At 46.0% G+C, this 20,371-nt stretch overlaps 1 protein-coding gene across 5 annotated transcripts in view; it reads right to left on the bottom strand.

The window, feature by feature from the left end:
- SLC37A1 (solute carrier family 37 member 1) overlaps nucleotides 1-20,371 on the bottom strand; it is a 101,816-nt gene that overhangs the window by 15,469 nt on the left and 65,976 nt on the right. For all 5 annotated transcript variants that reach the window (XM_070376603.1, XM_070376594.1, XM_070376608.1 and 2 more), the window contains 4 exons: nucleotides 13,167-13,247; nucleotides 6,187-6,318; nucleotides 3,218-3,308; nucleotides 37-99 (listed from right to left, as the gene is read on the bottom strand). In XM_070376603.1, the coding sequence (XP_070232704.1) occupies nucleotides 37-99; nucleotides 3,218-3,308; nucleotides 6,187-6,318; nucleotides 13,167-13,247 (367 nt within the window). The remainder of the gene's footprint in view (nucleotides 1-36; nucleotides 100-3,217; nucleotides 3,309-6,186; nucleotides 6,319-13,166; nucleotides 13,248-20,371) is intronic.

Genomic DNA, 20,371 nt, shown 5'->3' with positions numbered 1-20,371 from the left:
CTTTTGTCAAAGCAGGACAAGAGGAAACGAACTCACCGAAGATCCCGCCCACGTCAAACAAGGTGGAGAGCTCCCCCGCCTTCTTGACATCAAGGTGATCTGTTGGAATGACAGCAGAGGGTTTAAAGTGATAACCAAGAAGGACCTATTGTACAGTACAGGGAACTCTGCTCAGTGCCACGTGGCAGCCTGGATAGGAGGAGTTTGGGGGAGAGTGGACATATGTATATGTAGGGTAGAGTCCCCTGGCTGTTCACCTGCAACCATCACAGCGTTGTTAATTGGCTACCCTCCAAATCAAAATTAAAAGTTAAAAGAAAAAATGATGGCAGAATGTCACCGTGAGAAGGCCGCAGCAGTGTACAAGCGACACACAACATTCTTTTGTTTCACAAGCACGATTTAAACCAAACAGCAATTATGAGATCCATGATCAGATTAGCGGAGAAGGCAATGGCAACCCACTCCAGTACTCTTGCCTGGAAAAATCCCATGGACCGAGGAGCCTGGTGGGCTGCAGTCCATGGGGTCGCTGGGAGTCCGACACGACTGAGCGACTTCACTTTCAATTTTCACTTTCGTGCATTGGAGAAGGAAACGCAACCCGCTCCAGTGTTCTTGCCTGGAGAATCCCAGGGACGGGGGAGCCTGGTGGGCTGCCACCTATGGGATCGCACAGAGTCGGACACGACTGAAGCAACTTAGCAGTGGCAGCAGATCAGATTAGCATTAAAATAGTAATTACCAGAGTAGATGGAAAAAAGGAGTGTGCTTTGTGGGCAGACACACAGAAAGTGTGAAAAATGAACACTCCTAACCGAAAGGTGAGGGTTCACCTGGCTCTGTCTAGGTATCACCCCGCCTTTGCTCTGTGTCCCCTCAGGGCAGCTGTGAGGTCAGACTCAGGGCTGCAGGGCACGGCCTGGGGAAGGGCTGGCCCATGGGAGCCCCCTCGACACAGACTGTATGACCCCCCCGCTTTCAGACCTGGGAGGGGCTGGAACCTTCTCCCCCAGAGAAGGAGGCCGAGGTCTCAGGATGCTCAGGCAGGACTCTGTGTCTCTAACTCCCACCTAGACTGGGTCTCGGCTGACGCTGGATGGTGCCCTCACTGCCTCCGACTCCCATCCCGAGAAACTGCCCTGCTGCCTCGGGCTCACATCCCGCTCTGCTGGTCCTTACAACACTGCTGGTGAAACGGAGCAGGACCCTGTGGTCCTTCCCCCAGCCCGTGTCCTCCACCTGCCTTCTGTCTGTGGAAAAGCTTTAGCCAAAGAGTGAGTTTAATCAGAGCAGTGAGAAAACGCAGAAACAAAAGAACACAGTCAAATGAGACCACACAATAATAATGCAGCTATTAAGCAAAGTCAAGGACCTCCTCAAGGACTATAGATAATATTCGGGGCCATCTCCTGTGAGCTGTCTTACAGACACCGAAACTCCCACCAGGTGAAAGAGATTAATGATGACCAGACTGTAGTTGTGACATAAGCTGCCACAATTCCAAGAACTGGCCTCAAGGAAACAGGAACAAACCGATCCTGGAACTGCAGATTCAGTTCAGTTCAGTCACTCAATCGTGTCCGACTCTTTGCAACCCCATGAACCGCAGCACGCCAGGCCTCCCTGTCCATCACCAACTCCCGGAGTTCACCCAAACTCATGTCCATTGAGTCGGTGATGCCATCTAGCCATCTCATCCTTTGTCATCCCCTTCTCCTCCTGCCCTCAATCTTTCCCAGCATCAGGGGCTTTTCAAATGAGTCAGCTCTTCGCATGAGGTGGCCAGAGTATTGGAGTTTCAGCTTCAACATCAGACCTTCCAATGAACCCAGGACTGATCTCCTTTAGGATGGACTGGTTGGATCACCTTGCAGTCCAAGGGACTCTCAAGAGTCTTCTCCAACACCACAGTTCAAAAGCATCAATTCTTTGGTGCTCAGCTTTCTTTATAATATAACTCTCACATCCACACATGACTACTGGAAAACCATAGCCTTGACTAGACGGACCTTTAACTGAAGATTAACTGCACTGAAAACAAGATGACCCTGGTCAGATCACCAATGATCAGTATCCAGATGACTGTCAGAGCTGACTGTGCTGTTTCTGCATGTAGCCCCTCCTTCTATCTATAAAAGCTCTTGCCCACTGGCTAGCCATCAGTTAGCCTTTGGACAGGCAACCCCACCCCCCCAACCCCTGTTGCCAGCATCCAGAATAGAACAAACTTTCCTTTCCACCAACCTTGCCTCTTTATTAGCTTTTGAGCAGTGAGCAGCTCCACCCCGCTTTCAGTTACACTGGGGACATGTGGTCTGTGCTCTGGAGCTTCCACGTCCCAAATTTCTCCTCTTTTCACATTCACCAGGGCACACACCTCCCTGGTTTCTTTGCTTTGTCCTCGAAATCCCTGACTCTGGGGCCCAGAGGCCCTGCTGACTGTCTGGGTCCCTGTCCAGTTGTGGCTGCAGCCCCTACACAGGGACCTCTCCTCCAAGAACTGCTGGTCCTTCTCATCTTCCCTGTGTTCACGCCAGGACATGGGGTATGTGTTACTACAAATGGGTGTGCTGTGTAGTAACCTACAGCTTTAGCCCCTGCTGGACTTCTGAAATGCAGGACAAGCTGTCTGCTTCCCCGGAGTTAGAGCTCAGCTCCAGGAAGCGATTTCTAGGTCAGTCATGAAGGCTGTATTATCTGAGATCCCCAGGGTCTCTCTCCCTGCTCACCAGCTTCTGTGACCAAGTCAGATGCAGCCTAAATTTAAAAGCAGGCTGCCCCAGATAGGAAGCCCTTTGGGGAACCAGTAGCCACAACTGGAGAACACCATGTCAACCCTTTAAACTCCATCTAGGTTCTCATCATGGCAATAAAACATTCCCGTCTGAATTCTCTTTGCCTGTTGTTGTTCAGTTGCTGAGTTGTGTCTGACTCTTCGCGGCCCCAGGGACTGCAGCATGCCAGGCTCCTCTGTCCTCTGCTTTCTCCCAGAGTTTGCTCAGATTCTTGTCCACTGAGTTGGTGATGCCATCTAAACCATCTCATTGTCTCCACATCTATGTCTTTGTCTGCACGTTTCTACTAATCATGCTATGCGATTCAAGAGCATCATGCATCTCTCTGCTTTCCAAGTTTATAGACACCGGTGGATAAAAGGGAGTCCTGATCACAGCCCTTGAACAGAACCAGCTGTGCTGCTAGCAATGGTACTCACCTACATTTGTGATGTAGAGTGGAAGCCAGAAAAGGAACGTGTAGCTGACCAGTTTCGCAAACAGCAGACACAGAGAGAACTCTATCACGCCCTGAAAGAGAGGGAAGGACAGAAGACAGACCTTGGCGCATGACCCCATAGCAATGGAGCGATGTTCTGAGAGTGAGGATTTGCGAGCAGCTTTTGGCAGGGAGGAGCTCTCTGCAGGAGGCCCCTTTTGTCTTGTCACTTTAGCAAAGCTATAACGTGTTGTTATTGGCGTTGTTCAGTCCTAAGTCATGTCCAACTCGTTGGACGGTAAACTGCCAGGCTTCCCTGTCCTTCACTATCTCCCAGAGTTTGTTCAAACTCATGTCCATCATGTCGGTGATGCCATCCAACCATCTTATCTTCTGCCACCCACTTCTCCTGCTCTCAACCTTCCCCAGCATCAGAATCTTTTCCAATGAGTCTGCTCTTAGCATCAGGTGGCCAAAGGATTGAGCTTCAGCTTCAGCATCAGTCCTTCCAGTGAGTATTCAGGCCTGATTTCCTTTAGGGTGGACTGGTCCTTGCAGTCCAAGGGACTCTCAAGAGTCTTCTCCAACACCACAATTCAAAAGCATCAATTCTTTGGCGCGCAGACTTCTTTACGGTCCAACTCTCACATCCACACATGACTACCAGGAAAACCATAGCTTTGACTATATGGACCTTTGTCAGCAAAGCAATGCGTCAGCTTTTTTAACACGCTGTCTAAGTTTGTCATAGCTTTTCTTCCAAGGAGCAAGCGTCTTTTAATTTCATGGCTGCAGTCACTGTCCACTACATTTTAACTGAACTTAAACCAGTCGCTCGTATACTCTATTCATTTCTGGCCGAGGCCAGATCTTTCAAATCTTTTAGCTCACACAATACTTTGCCTAACTGGTCAGTTCTTTCCTAGATCAAAGAAATAAAAATGAAGAATAAGTAATTAACAGATGACCAGATCTCCTCCTCGGCTTCCCCTTCAGTACTCTCACGAGCAACCTGTGTGAACAATACAGCATCTGGAGGAAGATCACAAAGAGCCGACAAGCCTGCAGGCAGTGGGGGTGATGATGGCCCTGATCCTTCATCTCAGTGATGAACCGAGATTACTCTTTTTCTCTTTAAGAACTTTTGTGGCCTCCTCGGAGTTGGTTTTGGGGACACAAGTCCTCCTCCCTGATTGCTGGCTACTCTGGTTAAAGCAACTTTCCTTTCTATCAGCATTTGCTTCTTAAGTGTTGAGTTCAAGCAGCGAGCAGCTGGACCTGAGTTCAGTGATACCCAGAAGAGAAATGTAGATTCTGATGAGGAAACTGAGGTTTGGGGTCTCGTGGCTACTGAGAAATGCTTATATGTTCCATTTTGTGACTACGTTTAGAAAGAGGTGGCCCTTGTGAGATAGTAAGTCCAGGTATCGCTTGGGAAATGAGCGTGAGAAATCGGGTAAACACTAAGGAACCGACTGCTCGGTTGCCGACACCTCGGTTGCTTCTCCCAGGCTATCACAGTGCATAGCTATGCACGCCCTTCAAATCCAAGCAGAGGACACAGTATGCAATTCATGTCAGTGCTCTGGAAGTTAAACAACGTTTTCACAGTCACACCCAGTATGGGCGGTGTGTATAATGCTTACCAAGTGCGTGGCATTGTGCCTGTTGTGTAGTTAATGATCTCATTTGATCCCGAGAACAGCACTAACTAGTTATACAGCCACTGAGCCTGCACTACAGGTGAGGAAACAGAGGCCTAGAGCGGTTACCACCTGTGCCGGGCGTAACCAGCCCGCCCAGGGCAGGCCAGGCCAGGGCTCTGAAGCCTGTTCTTGCCTCCACCCAACTCCTATTTATGGTGGGCACTTAACTCTAGCAGCTGTATTTGACCCAGCTACACAATGAAGGGGCAGCAGAAAAGCTACTACTTGTTATTAACAAATTTAAAAAATAACTGTTATTTGGAACTAGCATCTCCTGCAGGCCAAACCCCCATATATCTTTGTTAGGGACCCTGGAAAGTCCAGGCTGGACCTTCAGTGGTCTCTTCTGGCAGGAGAGCAGCTCCTGGGCCCTCGGCAGCCCAGTTTTATCTGGGAGCTGGCAGAACTCTCTGTTTAAAGCAGCAGTTCTGAGTTTCTTCACTGGGTGCCAGGATGCTGAGGTTCTGGGTGCACTGTTAGGTTTCTGGCTCAGCATAGTTGCTATGGAGCCTCTGGGTTCCCTCTTCCAATTGTCCCCGAGGCCAGAATGAGGGAAGTGCCCCTGCCTGCATCTGTTCCCCTGAACAGGCACCCAAGGGCAGGAGCCAGGTGTTCTAGAGTGTGGCCCCCAGCGGCCAGTGTGCTCTCCCCCTCCTCCCGTCTCTGCTCTTGGCTCCCTGCCTTTGTCCCCCTCCACAGCTCCACGTCAGAGGAACACAGTTGCTCCCAGGCCTTTGCACAGCTCCCAGCATGCTCTGCTCTGGCAGCTCATGGACTTCACATCCATAATATACATATATAATATATTTTATAACTATTAACAGGTAAACAAAACACTGCAGCCTTATTCAGCCCTGAGCTGATTTGCTTGCAATTCTGGTTCATACTATGGATTTCTATGAGCTTCCCAGGTGGCTCAGTGGTATAGAACCTGCCTGCCAATGCAGGAGGCACAGTTTCGATCCCTGAGTCAGGAAGATTCCGCTGGAGGAGGAAATAGCAACCCACTCCAGTATGCTTGCCTGGAGAATCCCATGGACAGAGGAGCATGGCGGGCTACATTCCATGGGGTCACAAAGAGTTGAACAAAACAGCCATAAGGACAGCACTTGGATTTCTAATGTGTAGATAATATGATCATGGACTTCTCCTTTTAAACTTATCAACAGCCCAGTGTCTGTTCACAGCATTATGTGTAATTTGTAGTAAACAGACACTGTTCACTGTTCACAAATGCCCCCTTTCAAGAGGGTCATGTACTCACGGGAATCTTCAGGGCCCCTGTGAAGCTGATGGCTGCCATGCCGCCCCCGCCGTCTGCCGGGAGGACGACCACGTGGTTCTGGTGGCCCGAGTGTTTCCCATCCGACAGCAGTAGACGCTGCATCTCTGGGTCCTGGAGACGAACCCCGCAGAAAAAGAGAAAGGAAAAGAAGAAGATGTGTTATCAGGCAGTCGACTTGGGAGGTGGGTATGCCTTGGACAACATCCTCACATGGCCACTGTTTTTATGGCCATCAGCATCCACGTGGTTTTGGGAAACATTAATCAAAGACATGCAGAATCTTTGACTCAACTCTAGGACTCTATTTGTGAAAAATACTTTTCGATGTGGAAAAATACTTATATGATAAAATTAATGTCACACCATTATTGAGAAAAATTGCTAAAGAACAGCCACATAACCAACATATTCTGCAGTTGTAAAAAAAAAGGTTGTGAGATTTGAAGACATGAGAAAGTGCTTATGATACATTAAGCAATAAAACATCATTCAAAAGCATTTTCATTATGATCTCATTGAATGTTTAAATATAAACCTATTTAAGTAGGTTAACTATTGGATTTATTTATAGGGAAAAAGAAGCTAAATTCTAAACTGACAATGGTTATCACTCAGTGGTAGAATTATGTGTGAAAGTGAAAGTTGCTCAGTCATGTCTGACTCTTTGCGAGCCCATGGACTCTACAGTCCATGGAATTCTCCAGGCCAGAATACTGGGGTGGGTGGCCTTTCCCTTCTCCAGGGGATCTTCCCAACCCAGGTCTCCTGCATTGTAGGCGGATTGTTTACTGAGCTACAAGGGAAGCCCAAGAGTACTGGAGTGGGTAGCCTATCCCTTCTCCAGAGGATCTTCCTGACCCAGGAATCAAACTGGGGTGTCCTGCATTACAGGCAGATTCTTTACCAACTGAGCTATCAGGGAAGCCCCAGAATTATGTGTAATTTGTATGAAATGTCAGTTAATTTTCTACACAATCCTGTATTTTTTAAGGAGTTCACAAAGGATGTACATAATCACAAACAATATTATTTTAAACTTCATAAACTAATTCCAATATTTCATAAATTTTGATTCTGGACATCCCTAAAGTTTATCATCATTAAAGCAGAGAACAGTGGTCCCCAACTCAGGGTGGGACATCAAGTCAGAGCAAGGATGATTGAAAAATTTCCTTCATAAAGGCACTATGAAGGTCGAAGACTTAAAAAGAGATGTTTCTATGTATTCCAGACTTTCCACAAAATCAAACAGGTTTTATTGATTTATCTCACCCACTCCAGTATTCTTGCCTGGAGAATTCTGTGGACAAAGGAGCCTGCCAGGCTACAGTCCATTGGGGCACAAAGACTGAGTGATTATCACTCACTCACACTATACTGTGCAAGCAGGATTCAAAATGCAGTTAAATTGAAAAAAAAAAAAAAGAAAATCACAAAGCATTGCCACGTCTCTTTCTTGATATCAGAATTCTCTTCTAGTGAAGAACAGAAATTTGGAAAACAGAGTGGCAGGCTGCAGCACGGGCAGCCCCTCGGGCACTGAGCACCCAGCACCGCCCTCTTGGCTGCGTCGCTGAGAAGCCTGGTTCCCGCCATGCATGGCTCGGACATCGAGAGCTGGCCTCTGGTGAGCATGGCCACAGTGAACCGTGTGCTCTGATGCTCCAGGATGCAGATGACAAGCCCCGGCTTGGAACCAGAGCATCCTCCTGAAGACAATGCCACAGAGGTATATGAACACAGAGACCCTCTATTTGAGTTTGGAGATAAACTTCTCCTGGAGAATTACACGGCTGTCCTGTGTGTGTGTTAAGTGTTACTTCAGTCAGTTGACACCCAATGGACCATAGCCCACCAGGCTCCTCTGTCCTTGGGGTTCTCCAGGCAAGAGTACTGGAGTGGGTTGCCATTCCCTCCTCCAGGGATCTTCCCAACCCAGGGGTTCAACCAGCATCTCTTACATCTCCTGCATTAGCAGGTGGGTTCTTTACCACTAGCACCAGCTGTCCTGTGTAGGAAACGAAATCAATTGTTCTCAACCCTGGCATCTCCTAGGCACTCTGAGAGACTCCCAGGCTGTACCCTAGACCCAATATAGCAATCTTGGGAGCAGGCCCCCAGAGAGCCGTTTGTGTCATTAGGCTGAGAACCGCAGGATAGACTGTTTTTAACCACTAAATGTTTTGACAGGTGAACCATGAAATGCAGCCAGATAACGAGAAAATCACTTCAGATGGTGACTGCAGCCATGAAATTAAAAGATGCTTTAGATAGCATATTGAAAAACAGAGCCATTACTTTGCCAACAAAGGTCCGTCTAGACAAGGCTATGGTTTTTCCTGTGGTCATGTATGGATGTGAGAGTTGGACTGTGAAGAAGGCTGAGCGCTGAAGAATTGATGCTTTTGAACTGTGGTGTTGGAGAAGACTCTTGAGAGTCCCTTGGACTGCAAGGAGATCCAACCAGTCCATTCTAAAGGAGATCAGCCCTGGGTGTTCTTTGGAAGGAATGATGCTAAAGCTGAAACTCCAGTACTTTGGCCACCTCAGGCAAAGAGTTGACTCGTTGGAAAAGACTCTGATGCTGGGAGAGATTGGGGGCAGGAGGAAAAGGGGATGACAGAGGATGAGATGGCTGGATGGCATCACTGACTCGATGGACGTGAGTCTGAGTGAACTCCGGGAGTTGGTGATGGACAGGGAGGCCTGGCGTGCTGCGATTCATGGGGTTGCAAAGAGTCGGACATGACTGAGCAACTGAACTGAACTGAACTGAACGAGAAAAAAGGAAGAGAAAAAACTGCTCAACCAGGAGGGTAGTAATCACAGGTCCAGCAGAGAAACCCACCTGGTCACAGCCCAGGGCTGGCACTGGTCCTTCCTTGTTTAGAACACTGGCTACAGTATTCTGTATACTGGGTTCAAAGCCCCAGTCCAGCCTCTCTGCCCTAAGCTGTGAGGAGCCCCTCAGGCCGGTCGGGAAGCCCTGTTTTCATTTAAGACAACCTCCTGCCCACACCTGCTCATCCTCTATGCACAACCTGGGGGAGTGAGGAGGGGGTGATTCCAGCCTCCCAGGTCCCGTATTTTGCAGCGTCTGGACGAGGGATCAGTGAGGTCATGGTGGGGGAGGGGGGTCCCAAAGCGAACCAGGAGAGCAAAGCTGCCTCCTTCTGGGAACCAACAGAGACCCGCTGGGGGAACTAGGTACAGAAAGTGGTGTGCCTGGAGCCCCCAGGGCATCTCCTGGGACAGAGAGCCCTCAGTGGGCTGGGGGCTTGTTCAGCCGAGGATCCACACTCTGAGGTTGACACATTCATAGAGCAAAAGGGCTCCGTGTGATGAAAGCAAACACACGCGGGAGTTTGCATGAGTGACCCAGCCTCAGCCTGTGCTGGCCCCACGTGGAGCTGTTGGATGGAGTAACCTTTATTTCTGTTTTTATTAAAGAATTTCTTATTGGAGTATAAATGCTTTACAATGTTGTGCTAGTTTCTTCTGTATAACAAAGTGAATCAGTTGTATGTATATGTATATATATCCCTTCCCACTTGGACCTCCTTCCCACCCCACCCCCAATCCCATCGATCTCGGGCATTAACCTTTAGCATCTAAACACCCGCTCAGCACCCTTTAAGTGGTTGCTGAGCCACACCCATCAGAAAGACCCTCAGAGGTGTAGGAGAGAGTTGGGCTGGGAGTTTGGGGTGAGCAGATGGAACTTGGAATATACAGAATGGATAAACAAGGTCCTACCATAGAGCACAGGGAATTATATCCAATATCCTGTGATAAACCATAATGGAAAAGAATATGAAAAAGAATGTGTTAATATACGTGTGTATAACTGAGTCACTTTGCTGTACAGCAGGCAATTAACGCAACATTGTAATTCAACTATACTTCAATAAAAATAAAATTTAAAAAGATAAAAAACAGAAAGTGGAAACAATTATTAAACAAAAGACCCTTAGAGAAGCCAAAGATGACAAAAAAGACACATAGCTATAAGGAAGACAAATGTCAACCATCCCCAACATGACATCATGAAAACCCACAAAGCTGGATGCAGGTCACCACATGGGAAGTGATCCCAGGGCCTCTTTCTCTGTTCCTGTCCTCGCCCTACTCCCTTCTTTATGATTTTTTTTTTCCATGAAGTCATTAAGAACCATGCCTGGGGCAGGAAAGGATTAAGCAGTCCCAGCTGAAAAGCCATCGTGTTCAGGGGCCTGGGTGAGGCTCAGCTCTGAGCTGGTCACTCTGTCAAAGGGGACAGCAGGGTGTGCTGTCAAACCTGTGACTCATCCTGCCTGCTGACCTGAGGGCCACCTAGTGCGTGAGCCCTTCCTACGACAGAAAGGAGGGGACCAGGCCTGATTAGTGCGCCGGGGCCAGCTGAAAGGAGACGCCCTTCCACCGCCGCCGACGCCTGCCTGGTTATGTGCACATCAAGGTCAGCCTGAAACAGGACCTACTGGGGCCTTGGAATATGTCAGTGTCTCTTAGGTGACATGTTGGTACATAGACGTTTGTAGAAGAAAAAGGAAGAGGAAGTCCCATCTAGAAGACAAGGCTAGCTTTCCTGGCCAGTAACTACATTAGAGGGGCTTCCCAGGTGGCTCTAGTGGTAAAGAATCTGCCCGCCAGTGCAAAAGATGCAGGTTTGATCCCTGTGGTCAAGACTGAGCACTTTCACTGAAGTTGTCTGGGCTCATTCTCTGGTTGGGGAACTAAGATTCCCCTGAGCCACAAGGCATGGTCAAAAGAAATAAATAAAATAAAAAATAAACATACCAGGGCTTCCTCGGTGACTCAGTGGTAAATAATCTGCCTGACAATACAGGAGACACAGGTTCAATCCCTGGTCTGGGAAGATCCCAGGCTGCAGAGCAACTAAGTCCTTTAACCACAACCCGGTGCTCTAGAGCTTGGGAACTGCAACTGCTGAAACCCTCATGCCCTAGAGCCCATTTCTGCAATAAGAGAAGCCACCACAGTGAGAAGCCCTTGAGCTGCAACTAAAGAGTAGGCCCCACTCTCTGCAACTAGAGAAGGCCCACAAGCCGTGAAGACCAGAACAGTCATAAATAAAATTATCAAAAAAAAAAAAAAGACATATCAATTAAAGGGGCTTCCCTGGTGGCTCAGATGATAAAGAATCTTGCTGCAATGCAGGAGAGCCAAGTTCAATCCTCCTGGGATCCAGGAAGATCCCCTGGAGGAGGGCATGGAAACCCACTCCAGTATTCTTGCTTGGAGAATCCCATAGACAGAGGAGCCTGATGGGCTACCGTCCGTGGAGTCGTAAAGAGTCAGACACAACTGAGCACACACACAGACACACACACAAAACTACATCAGAACACAGGGCCTGGCTCGCACCTTTAGAAAAGGGTAAGTCTTTAGCAACAAATGGAGAGGAATTAGAGCCATCTGGACACTGATTAAGACCCGATGCTTTATACCAGTATTTCTGTTCCCCCCAAATGTGTATGTTGAACTCCTGTCTCTAACATGATGGAATTAGGAGGTGGGGCCTCCTGGAGGTGATTAGGCCACAAAGGTGGAGCTGGGTGAGGAGGTTAGTGCCCATATAGGAAGAGACAGCAGAGAGCTGGCTTCCCTCCCTGCTCCACCATGTGAGGGTTCCTGGGGAAGGGAGCTGCCCACCAGCTGGGAAGCAGGCTCTCTCCAGATGTCAGATCTGCTGGAGCCTCGATCTGGGACTTCCCGCCTCCAGAAATACACGTTTAAAATGCGAGAAATAAATGCTTATTGTTTTAGTCACCCAGTCTATGATATTTTTGTTACATCAGCCCAATCTGAGATACCTGATTTTGATGGAAACTCAGAAATGAGTAGAGATTTGAAAGCATTTCAGTTGAATTTCACTAAAATCCAAGAACCAAACTGTATGAGACACTATTTTTCCTTTTTCCATTATTTCAACCACCTGAAATAGTTCCCTTGGACAATAAAGAAAAAAAATGTAGGAGTCTGTTTAGAACACTTATCCTTTAAGCTAACTGACTTGAAAGGAAAATACCATACACTTTCAAGGATTATAACCAAATATAAAGTGGCCCTGCAGCTGGGTGTGCTCAGCCAGGCAGAAGTGATGCAAGGCATTTCTTGGGAGCACAGCCCTCCCTTGGTACCCGGGATCTGTAGGGGATTGGTATCAGGATTCCCCTTAGAGACTCAAATCCCTCGCATTCGATGGCTAAGAACAGTTGGCCCCCGTATGGGCAGGTTTCACAGACCCCTGGATACGGAGGGCTGACTGCATCCTAAGAGGAGAGGTTCAGGTGAGGCCCAGGCCAGGGAAGAGCCCTGGACTGCATCTAACCTCTTCATTTCTGAGGGGAACCTGGCAGGGAGCTCAGCCCATCTGTGCCTCAACTTCTTCTGTATAATGGACAGGCAGTGAAGGGGCTGGAAGCTGACTTTCTACGTTGTCTCCGGGTCCCCCTCTTATTCCCAGCCCACCTTATGCTCTCCCCACCTGAAACCCCCTTGGGTCAGTATGTGCACACTCAGCCCTCACCTCCTAGACACCTCTGTCCAAGGCCACTGGCTCAGGGAAGCTCCCAAGACCAGGCCTGAACTAGCGCCTGCTCAGTCCTCTCTGGGCAGCTCTGTCTGGTTGGTTTCTCTCTGTACCCCACGTCTGCCCTCTTTCCCCCAGGATGTGAGGTCCACAGGGGTGACAGGATTTTGGGTGAGGGGATGATGCCCCTGGCACAGTCTCACCTGGAGAGGGGCTGCAACCCCAAATGCTGCAGATGGCTGTCCAATGAATGAATCGCTCACAAATTCGAGTCACAAACTTAAAGTAAGCACAGCCCACCATCCAAACAAAATGAACAAATGTGAACTGAAGAAATACAACACCCTGGGTGTCTGCAACAGGTGTCACTGAGGCAGGACCCCAACTGCCTGCCTGCGGAACTCACCAGAGGCTTGCTCCTCTCCTCGACTGGGACTGGCTTCTGCGGCCAGAACCTGTGTGCACCATTCTCGTAGCCTCTCGGATGCTGAGGGAAGAAAGTTAATTAGAGCAATTATTGAATCAACGACCAGAAATGACAGCTACGCTCACTGCAGCAAGGATACTGTCTTCATGAAAATGCTACCAAGGAAAAATAAGGCAAATGTTTAAAACAAAACAAAGGCTGCTCAGTTTATTCTCAAGACTCCAGACCCTCAGAATAACAGAGGGTAAAAGTGAAATCCTTTCCTGAAGAGTCATCCAAGACTGAAGAACATTGCTGTTGTTCAATCGCAAATTCACGTCCATCTCTTTGCGACCCCATGGACTGCAGCACACCAGGCTCCTCTGTCCATAGGATTACCCAGGCAAGAATACTGGAGTGGGTTGCCATTTCCTTCGCCAGGGGATCTTCCTGGCGAGGGAATGGATCCACGTTTCCTGCATTGGCAGGTCAATTCTTTACCACTGCACCACTTGGGAAGCCCCTAATCAGCTATACTCCAACTGTTGTTGTTCAATCACTCAGTCTTTTTTTTTTTTTTTTGCATTGATTGATTTTATTTTTAAACTTTACATAATTGTATTAGTTTTGCCAAATATCAAAATGAATCCACCACAGGTATACATGTGTTCCCCATCCTGAACCCTCCTCCCTCCTCCCTCCCCATACCATCCCTCTGGGTCGTCCCAGTGCACAAGCCCCAAGCATCCAGTATCGTGCATCGAACCTGGACTGGCAACTCGTTTCTTACATGATATTTTACATGTTTCAATGTCATTCTCCCAAATCTTCCCACCCTCTCCCTCTCCCACAGAGTCCATAAGACTGATCTATACATCAGTGTCTCTTTTGCTGTCTCGTACACAGGGTTATTGTTAGCATCTTTCTAAATTCCATATATATGCGTTAGTATACTGTATTGATGTTTTTCCTTCTGGCTTACTTCACTCTGTATAATAGGCTCCAGTTTCATCCACCTCATTAGAACTGATTCAAATGTATTCTTTCTAATGGCTGAGTAATACTCCATTGTGTATATGTACCACAGCTTTCTTATCCATTCATCTGCTGATGGACATCTAGGTTGCTTCCATGTCCTGGCTATTATAAACAGTGCTGCGATGAACATTGGGGTACACGTGTCTCTTTCCCTTCTGGTTTCCTCAGTGTGTATGCCTAGCAGTGGGATTGCTGGATCATAAGGCAGTTCTATTTCCAGTTTTTTAAGGAATCTCCACACTGTTCTCCATAGTGGCTGTACTAGTTTGCATTCCCACCAACAGTGTAAGAGGGTTCCCTTTTCTCCACACCCTCTCCAGCATTTATTATTTGTAGACTTTTGGATCGCAGCCATTCTGACTGGTGTGAAATGGTACCTCATAGTGGTTTTGATTTGCATTTCTCTGATAATGAGTGGTGTTGAGCATCTTTTCATGTGTTTGTTAGCCATCTGTATGTCTTCTTTGGAGAAATGTCTATTTAGTTCTTTGGCCCATTTTTTGATTGGGTCATTTATTTTTCTGGAGTTGAGCTGTAGGAGTTGCTTGTATATTTTTGAGATTAGTTGTTTGTCAGTTGCTTCATTTGCTATTATTTTCTCCCATTCTGAAGGCTGTCTTTTCACCTTGCTAATAGTTTCCTTTGATGTGCAGAAGCTTTTAAGGTTAATTAGGTCCCATTTGTTTATTTTTGCTTTTATTTCCAATATTCTGGGAGGTGGGTCATAGAGGATCCTGCTGTGATGTATGTCAGAGAGTCAATCACTCAGTCTTGTCCGACTCTTTGCAGCCCCACAGACTGCAGCACACCAGGCTCCTCTGTCCTTCACTATCTTCCAGAGTCTGTTCAAATTCATGTCCATTGAGTTGGTGATGCCATCCAACCATCTCACCCTCTGCTGCTCCCTTCTCCTTTTGCCCTCAATCTTTCCCAGCATCACGATCTTTTCCAATGAGCTGGCTCTTCACATCAGGTGGCCAAAGTATTGGAGCTTCAGCATCAGTCTTTCCAATGAATATTCAGGGTTGATTTCCTTTAGGATTGACCAGTTTGATCTCCTTGCAGTCCAAGCGACTCTCAAGAGTCTTCTGAAGCATCATAATTTGAAAACATCAGTTCTTTGGCTCTCAGCCTTCTTTATGGTCCAGTTCTCACATCCATACACGACTACTGGAAAAACCATAGCTTTGATTATTCGGACCTTTGTCGGCAAAGTGACAAGACTGAAGAATAAAAAAACGTAAAGATGCTGGTTAAGGCAACTTAACTTTTATGAATGGCTTTCACATTTTTAAGACTGAAAGGCCTTCAGAAATAATATAGGCCAATGTTTTTCTCTAACAAGTGAAAAGAAAGAGACCTTCTTACACCAGCAGATTCAGAAGGAAGAAAACACCCGCCACATAGGCTTGTCGGACAAGATACAGCTCAGCCACTGGAATTATGGTGTGTATGTGTGTGTGTGCACGCACGCGCATGTGTATTGGTGTGTGTGTACAGTAAATATGTTTTAATTTCTCTTGGTTCCCAGGTGGCATGAGTGGTAAAGAATCCACCTGCAATGCAGGAGACCTGGGTTCTATCCCTGGATTGGGAAGATCCTCTGAAGGAGAGTGTGGCAACCCACTCCAGTATTCTTGCCTGGAAAATTCCACAGACAGAGGAGCCTGGTGGGCTACAGTTCATGGGGTCGCAACTGGGCGCACACGCACCACACTGCACTGAATTTCTTTCAGATGCACCCAGGAGTGAAATTGCTGGGTCATCTGGTAACTCCACGCTTAACGTTTTGAGGAACTGCCGGACTGTTTTCCAAAGTGGTTGCACCATTTTAATATCCTCACCAGCAGTGTATGAGTGTTCCAATCTGCTATTATCTTCTTGATTCCAGCCAGTGCAGTGAGTATGAAGTGGTATCTCATTATGGTTTGGATTACATTTCCCTGATGACTCATGACATTAAACAGCTTTTCATGTGTTTATTGGCTATTTACTTATCTGCTTTGGAGAAACACCTCTTCAGATTCTTTTAACCCCTTTAAACTAGGTTGTCTTTCTATTACTGAGTTCTAAGTGTTCTTTATATAGTTCAGTTCAGTTCAGTCACTCAGTCGTGTCCAACTCTGCGACCCCACGGACTGTAGCATTCCAGGCTTCCCTGTCCATCACTAACTCCCAGAGCTTGCTCAAACTCATGTCCATCGAGTCAGTGAGGCCATCCAACCATCTCATCCTCTGTCGTTCCCTTCACCTTCCACCTCCAATCTTTCCCAGCATCAGGGTCTTTTCCAATGAGTCAGTTCTTTGCATCAGGTGGCCAAAGTATTGGAGTTTCAGCATCAGTCCTTCCAATGAACATTCAGAAGTGATTTCCTTTAGGATAGTTTCTGAAGAACTATGGACAGAGGTTTGTGACATTGTACAGGAGGCAGTGATTAAGACCATCGCAAAGAAAAGGAAATGCAAAAATGCAAAACGGTTGTATGAGGAGGCCTTACAAATAGCTGAGAAAAGAAAAGCTAAAGGCAAAGGAGAAACAGAAAGATACACCCTTCTGAATGCAGAGTTCTTTACATAATCTAGATATAAGTCTATGATCAGATATATGATTTGTGCATGTTTTCTACCATTCTTTGGGTTGTATTTTCACTTTCTTGATGGTATCCTTTGAAACCTATAAGTTTTAAATTCAGTGAAGTCCAATTTATCTGTTTTTACCTCCATGCTCTGTAGTTTTGGTGTCATATCCAAGGAGGCTGGCTTAATCCAAGATCATGAAGATTTCCTCCTGTATTTTCTTCTAAGAGTTTTATAGTTTTAGCTCTCACCTTTAGGTCTTTGGGGCTTCCCTGATAACTCAGTTGGTAAAGAATCCGCCTGCAAGGCAGGAGACCCTGGTTCGATTCCTGGGTCGGGAAGATCCCCTGGAGAAGGGAAAGGCTACCCTCTCCAGTACGTTTGGATTTCCCTCGTGGCTCAGCTGGTAAAGAATCTGCCTGCAATGTGGGAGACCTGGGTTCGATCCCTGGGTTAGGAAGATCCCCTGGAGAAGGGAAAGGCTACCCACTCCAGTATTCTGGCCTGGAGAATTCCATGGACTGTATAGATCACAAAGAGTTGGATACAACTGAATGACTTTCACTTTAGGTCTTTAATCCATTTTAATTTTGTGTATGGTATGAAGACGTGTTCCAAATTCATTCTTTGAATGTGGCTATCCAGCTGTCTCAGCACCACGTGTTTAAAAGACTATCTTTTTCCCACTGAATGGTCTTGGCACCTTTGTCGAAAAACAGTTGACCACACATGTGAAGGTTTGTTTCTGGACTCAGTTCTAGTCTATTGATCTATGTGTTTAACCTTATGATAGTAACATAGACAGAGCCTTAACTAGAGCAGCTTTGTAGTAAGTTTTGAAATTGGGATGTGTGAGTCCAACTTCACTCTTTTTCAGGATTCTTTTGGCTACTCTAGATTCCTTGAATTTTCATAAGAAATCAAGGATTAACTTATCAATTTTTTCCAAGAAGCCAGCTGGGGTTTTGATATAGATTACACACAATCAGTAGGTCCATTTGGGGAAATACTGCCATCTTGACAATATTCACTGAGTCTTCCTGGCAGTGACTACAGGATGTATTTTCATTTCTTAGGCCTTCAATTTCTTTCAACAATGTTTTGTAGTTGTCAATGTATCAGTCTTGTCCTTCCTTGGTTAAATTTATTTCTGAGTATTTCATTCCTTTTGCTGTTGCTGTCAATAAAATTGCCTTCTTAATTTCATTTTTGGATTGTTCATTGCTAATGTATAGAAATACAACTGACTTTTATATACTGATTTTGTATCTTGCAATCTTGCTAATTTTTTAATTCGTGTGAATAGGTTTTTGGTGGATTCCTTGGGATTTCCTATAGACAAGATCACGTCGTCTACAAAGAGGCACTTTTGACTTATTCTTGTCCAATCTGCATGCCTCGAATTTCATTTTCTTGTTCAAATGCTCTGGCTAGAACTTCCTGTACGTTAACTAGAAATGGCGAGAGCAGTCATCCTTGTTCTGTTCCTGATGTTACAGGGAAAGCATCCCATCGTTCATCATGAAGTGTGATGTTAGCTGTGGATTTTCATAGATGCCCTTCATCTGGTTGAGGCAAGTCGCTTCTATGTCTAGTCTGCTGAGTGTTTCATCATTCAGGGATGCTGGATTTTGTTGAAGGCTTCCTCTGCTTCTATTGAAATGACCCCAGAGTTTCTGTCCTTTATTCTATCGAGGTAAGTATTACATTAATTGATGTTCAGGTGTTAAACCAGGTGTATACTGGAATAAACCCCATTGAATCATGATGCTTAACCCTTTTTATATGCTGCTGGATTAGTATTTTGTTAAGTTTTGCATCTACACTCATGAGAGAACTTGGTCTGCAGTTTTCTGTTCTTGTGATGTCTTCTATATTGTAGGATAATATAGAATAAGTGGCGAGTTTTCTCTTTTATTTCTTTAGAAGAGTTTGTGAATAGCTGGTATTAATTCTTTGAATGTTTGGTAGAACTCACCAGTGCAGTCATCTAGTCCTGGGGTTATCTTTGTATTAATATCAAAACTTTTCATTAATAATTCAGTTTCTTTCCTTGTTATAGGTCTATTCAGATTCTCTCTCAAGTCAGTTCTGGCAATTTATATTTCTCTAGGAATTCTCCCATTTATTCTAAGCTATCTAACTTGTTAGTATACAGTTGTCCATAGAATTCCTTTATACTTCTTTCTATAAAGTTGGTAGTAACATCCCCTCTCTCATTCCAGATTTTGGTAATGTGAATCTTCTGTATTTTTCCTAATCAGTCTAAAGGAGTCTCTATTTTACATCTATTTTCAAAGAACCAACTTTTGACTTATGGTCAAAAAATGTTGCCTCCCAGTTTCAGTAAACAAAGAATGTTGCTGCCACCAAGCCATCAGCCACTACAGCCCCCTTCTAAGGGTGCCCTGAGGGGTTTCAGGAATATGAAAAAGGATCCTAGCCATAGAGAGCTAGGATATCTAGGATGCTTATCTAAGGAATAATTTCAATGAGCCCAGTCTCCTGCATTTTACCATACAGACACGAGCAATAAAATCATTTACTTGAGATGTCTGGTTTTTTGTGATTAGCAATAATCTTTTGAAGTATGTGGCTTTTTGTTTCAGCAAAAACTCCTATCCATCCTGGCCCCTCCCTTACCTCTTTGGAACACTTCCTCAGAGCCACTGGGAGGCTTCAGTCCTCAGTGAGTTCTCTGAATAAGACATCGCTCACAACTTACAGGTTGTGTGTTTTTTCTGTTGACAAGTTTAATTGATTTTCCCTATTGTTTTTCTATTCTTTTCTGTTGTTGTTTGTTTGTTTTTAATAAAAGAGTCCTTACGGGACTTCCCTGGTGGTCCAGTGGTTAAGAGTCTGCCTTGCAGTGCAGGGGACATGAGTTCAATCCCTGGTTGGGGAACTAAGACCCCACATGACAAGAAGCAACTAAGCCTGCAAGCCACAACTTCTGAGACTACATGACTCAGGAAGATTCTGCATGCTGCAACTAAAACTCAGAGCAGCCAAATAAATAAATTTTAAAAAATTAAAAAAAAGAATCCTTATATTTTATAAACATACACTGAAATAGTCAGAGACAAAATGTTACAATATGATGACCAATATTTGCATACAAAATAAACCCTGAGGAGACGGGGGGGGAGGGTCTTAGAAGGGGTACTGATAACATGAGATGAGCAGGTAATGGGTACACGCACATTCATGACACTATTCTTTTTACTTTCTTACGTGTTTTAAAATTTCTGTAACAAAAACTTTAAAGAACTGGAAAAATAAAAACTGCATGCTGAAAAGAAGACCTTTGGATGGGAAATTCCCAGGACGGGGCTGTGCCCAGAAGTCAGCACCTGTGAAAGGCCTTGCAGATGCAGCTTTGCACAGAGCTCTGCTCATGATGAGGGGCATGTGTGAAGGGACAGAGCCGATGGGGAAGCAGCCAAGCTCAGCCTCAGCCCCTGGCCTCTGGGGCCCCTCGGGAAGCCCTCCCTTCCCCTCAACCATGTCTCTCCAGGGCCCTACAGGAAGTGAGCAGAATTCCTGTGGAAAAGAGAACTTTGACACTGTTGTAGAATCTGATGAAACGT

The sequence above is a fragment of the Bos mutus genome, chromosome 1, assembly GCF_027580195.1.
Source record: "Bos mutus isolate GX-2022 chromosome 1, NWIPB_WYAK_1.1, whole genome shotgun sequence".
Lineage (NCBI taxonomy): Eukaryota > Metazoa > Chordata > Mammalia > Artiodactyla > Bovidae > Bos > Bos mutus.
This window is presented reverse-complemented; position numbering and strand designations above follow the sequence as displayed.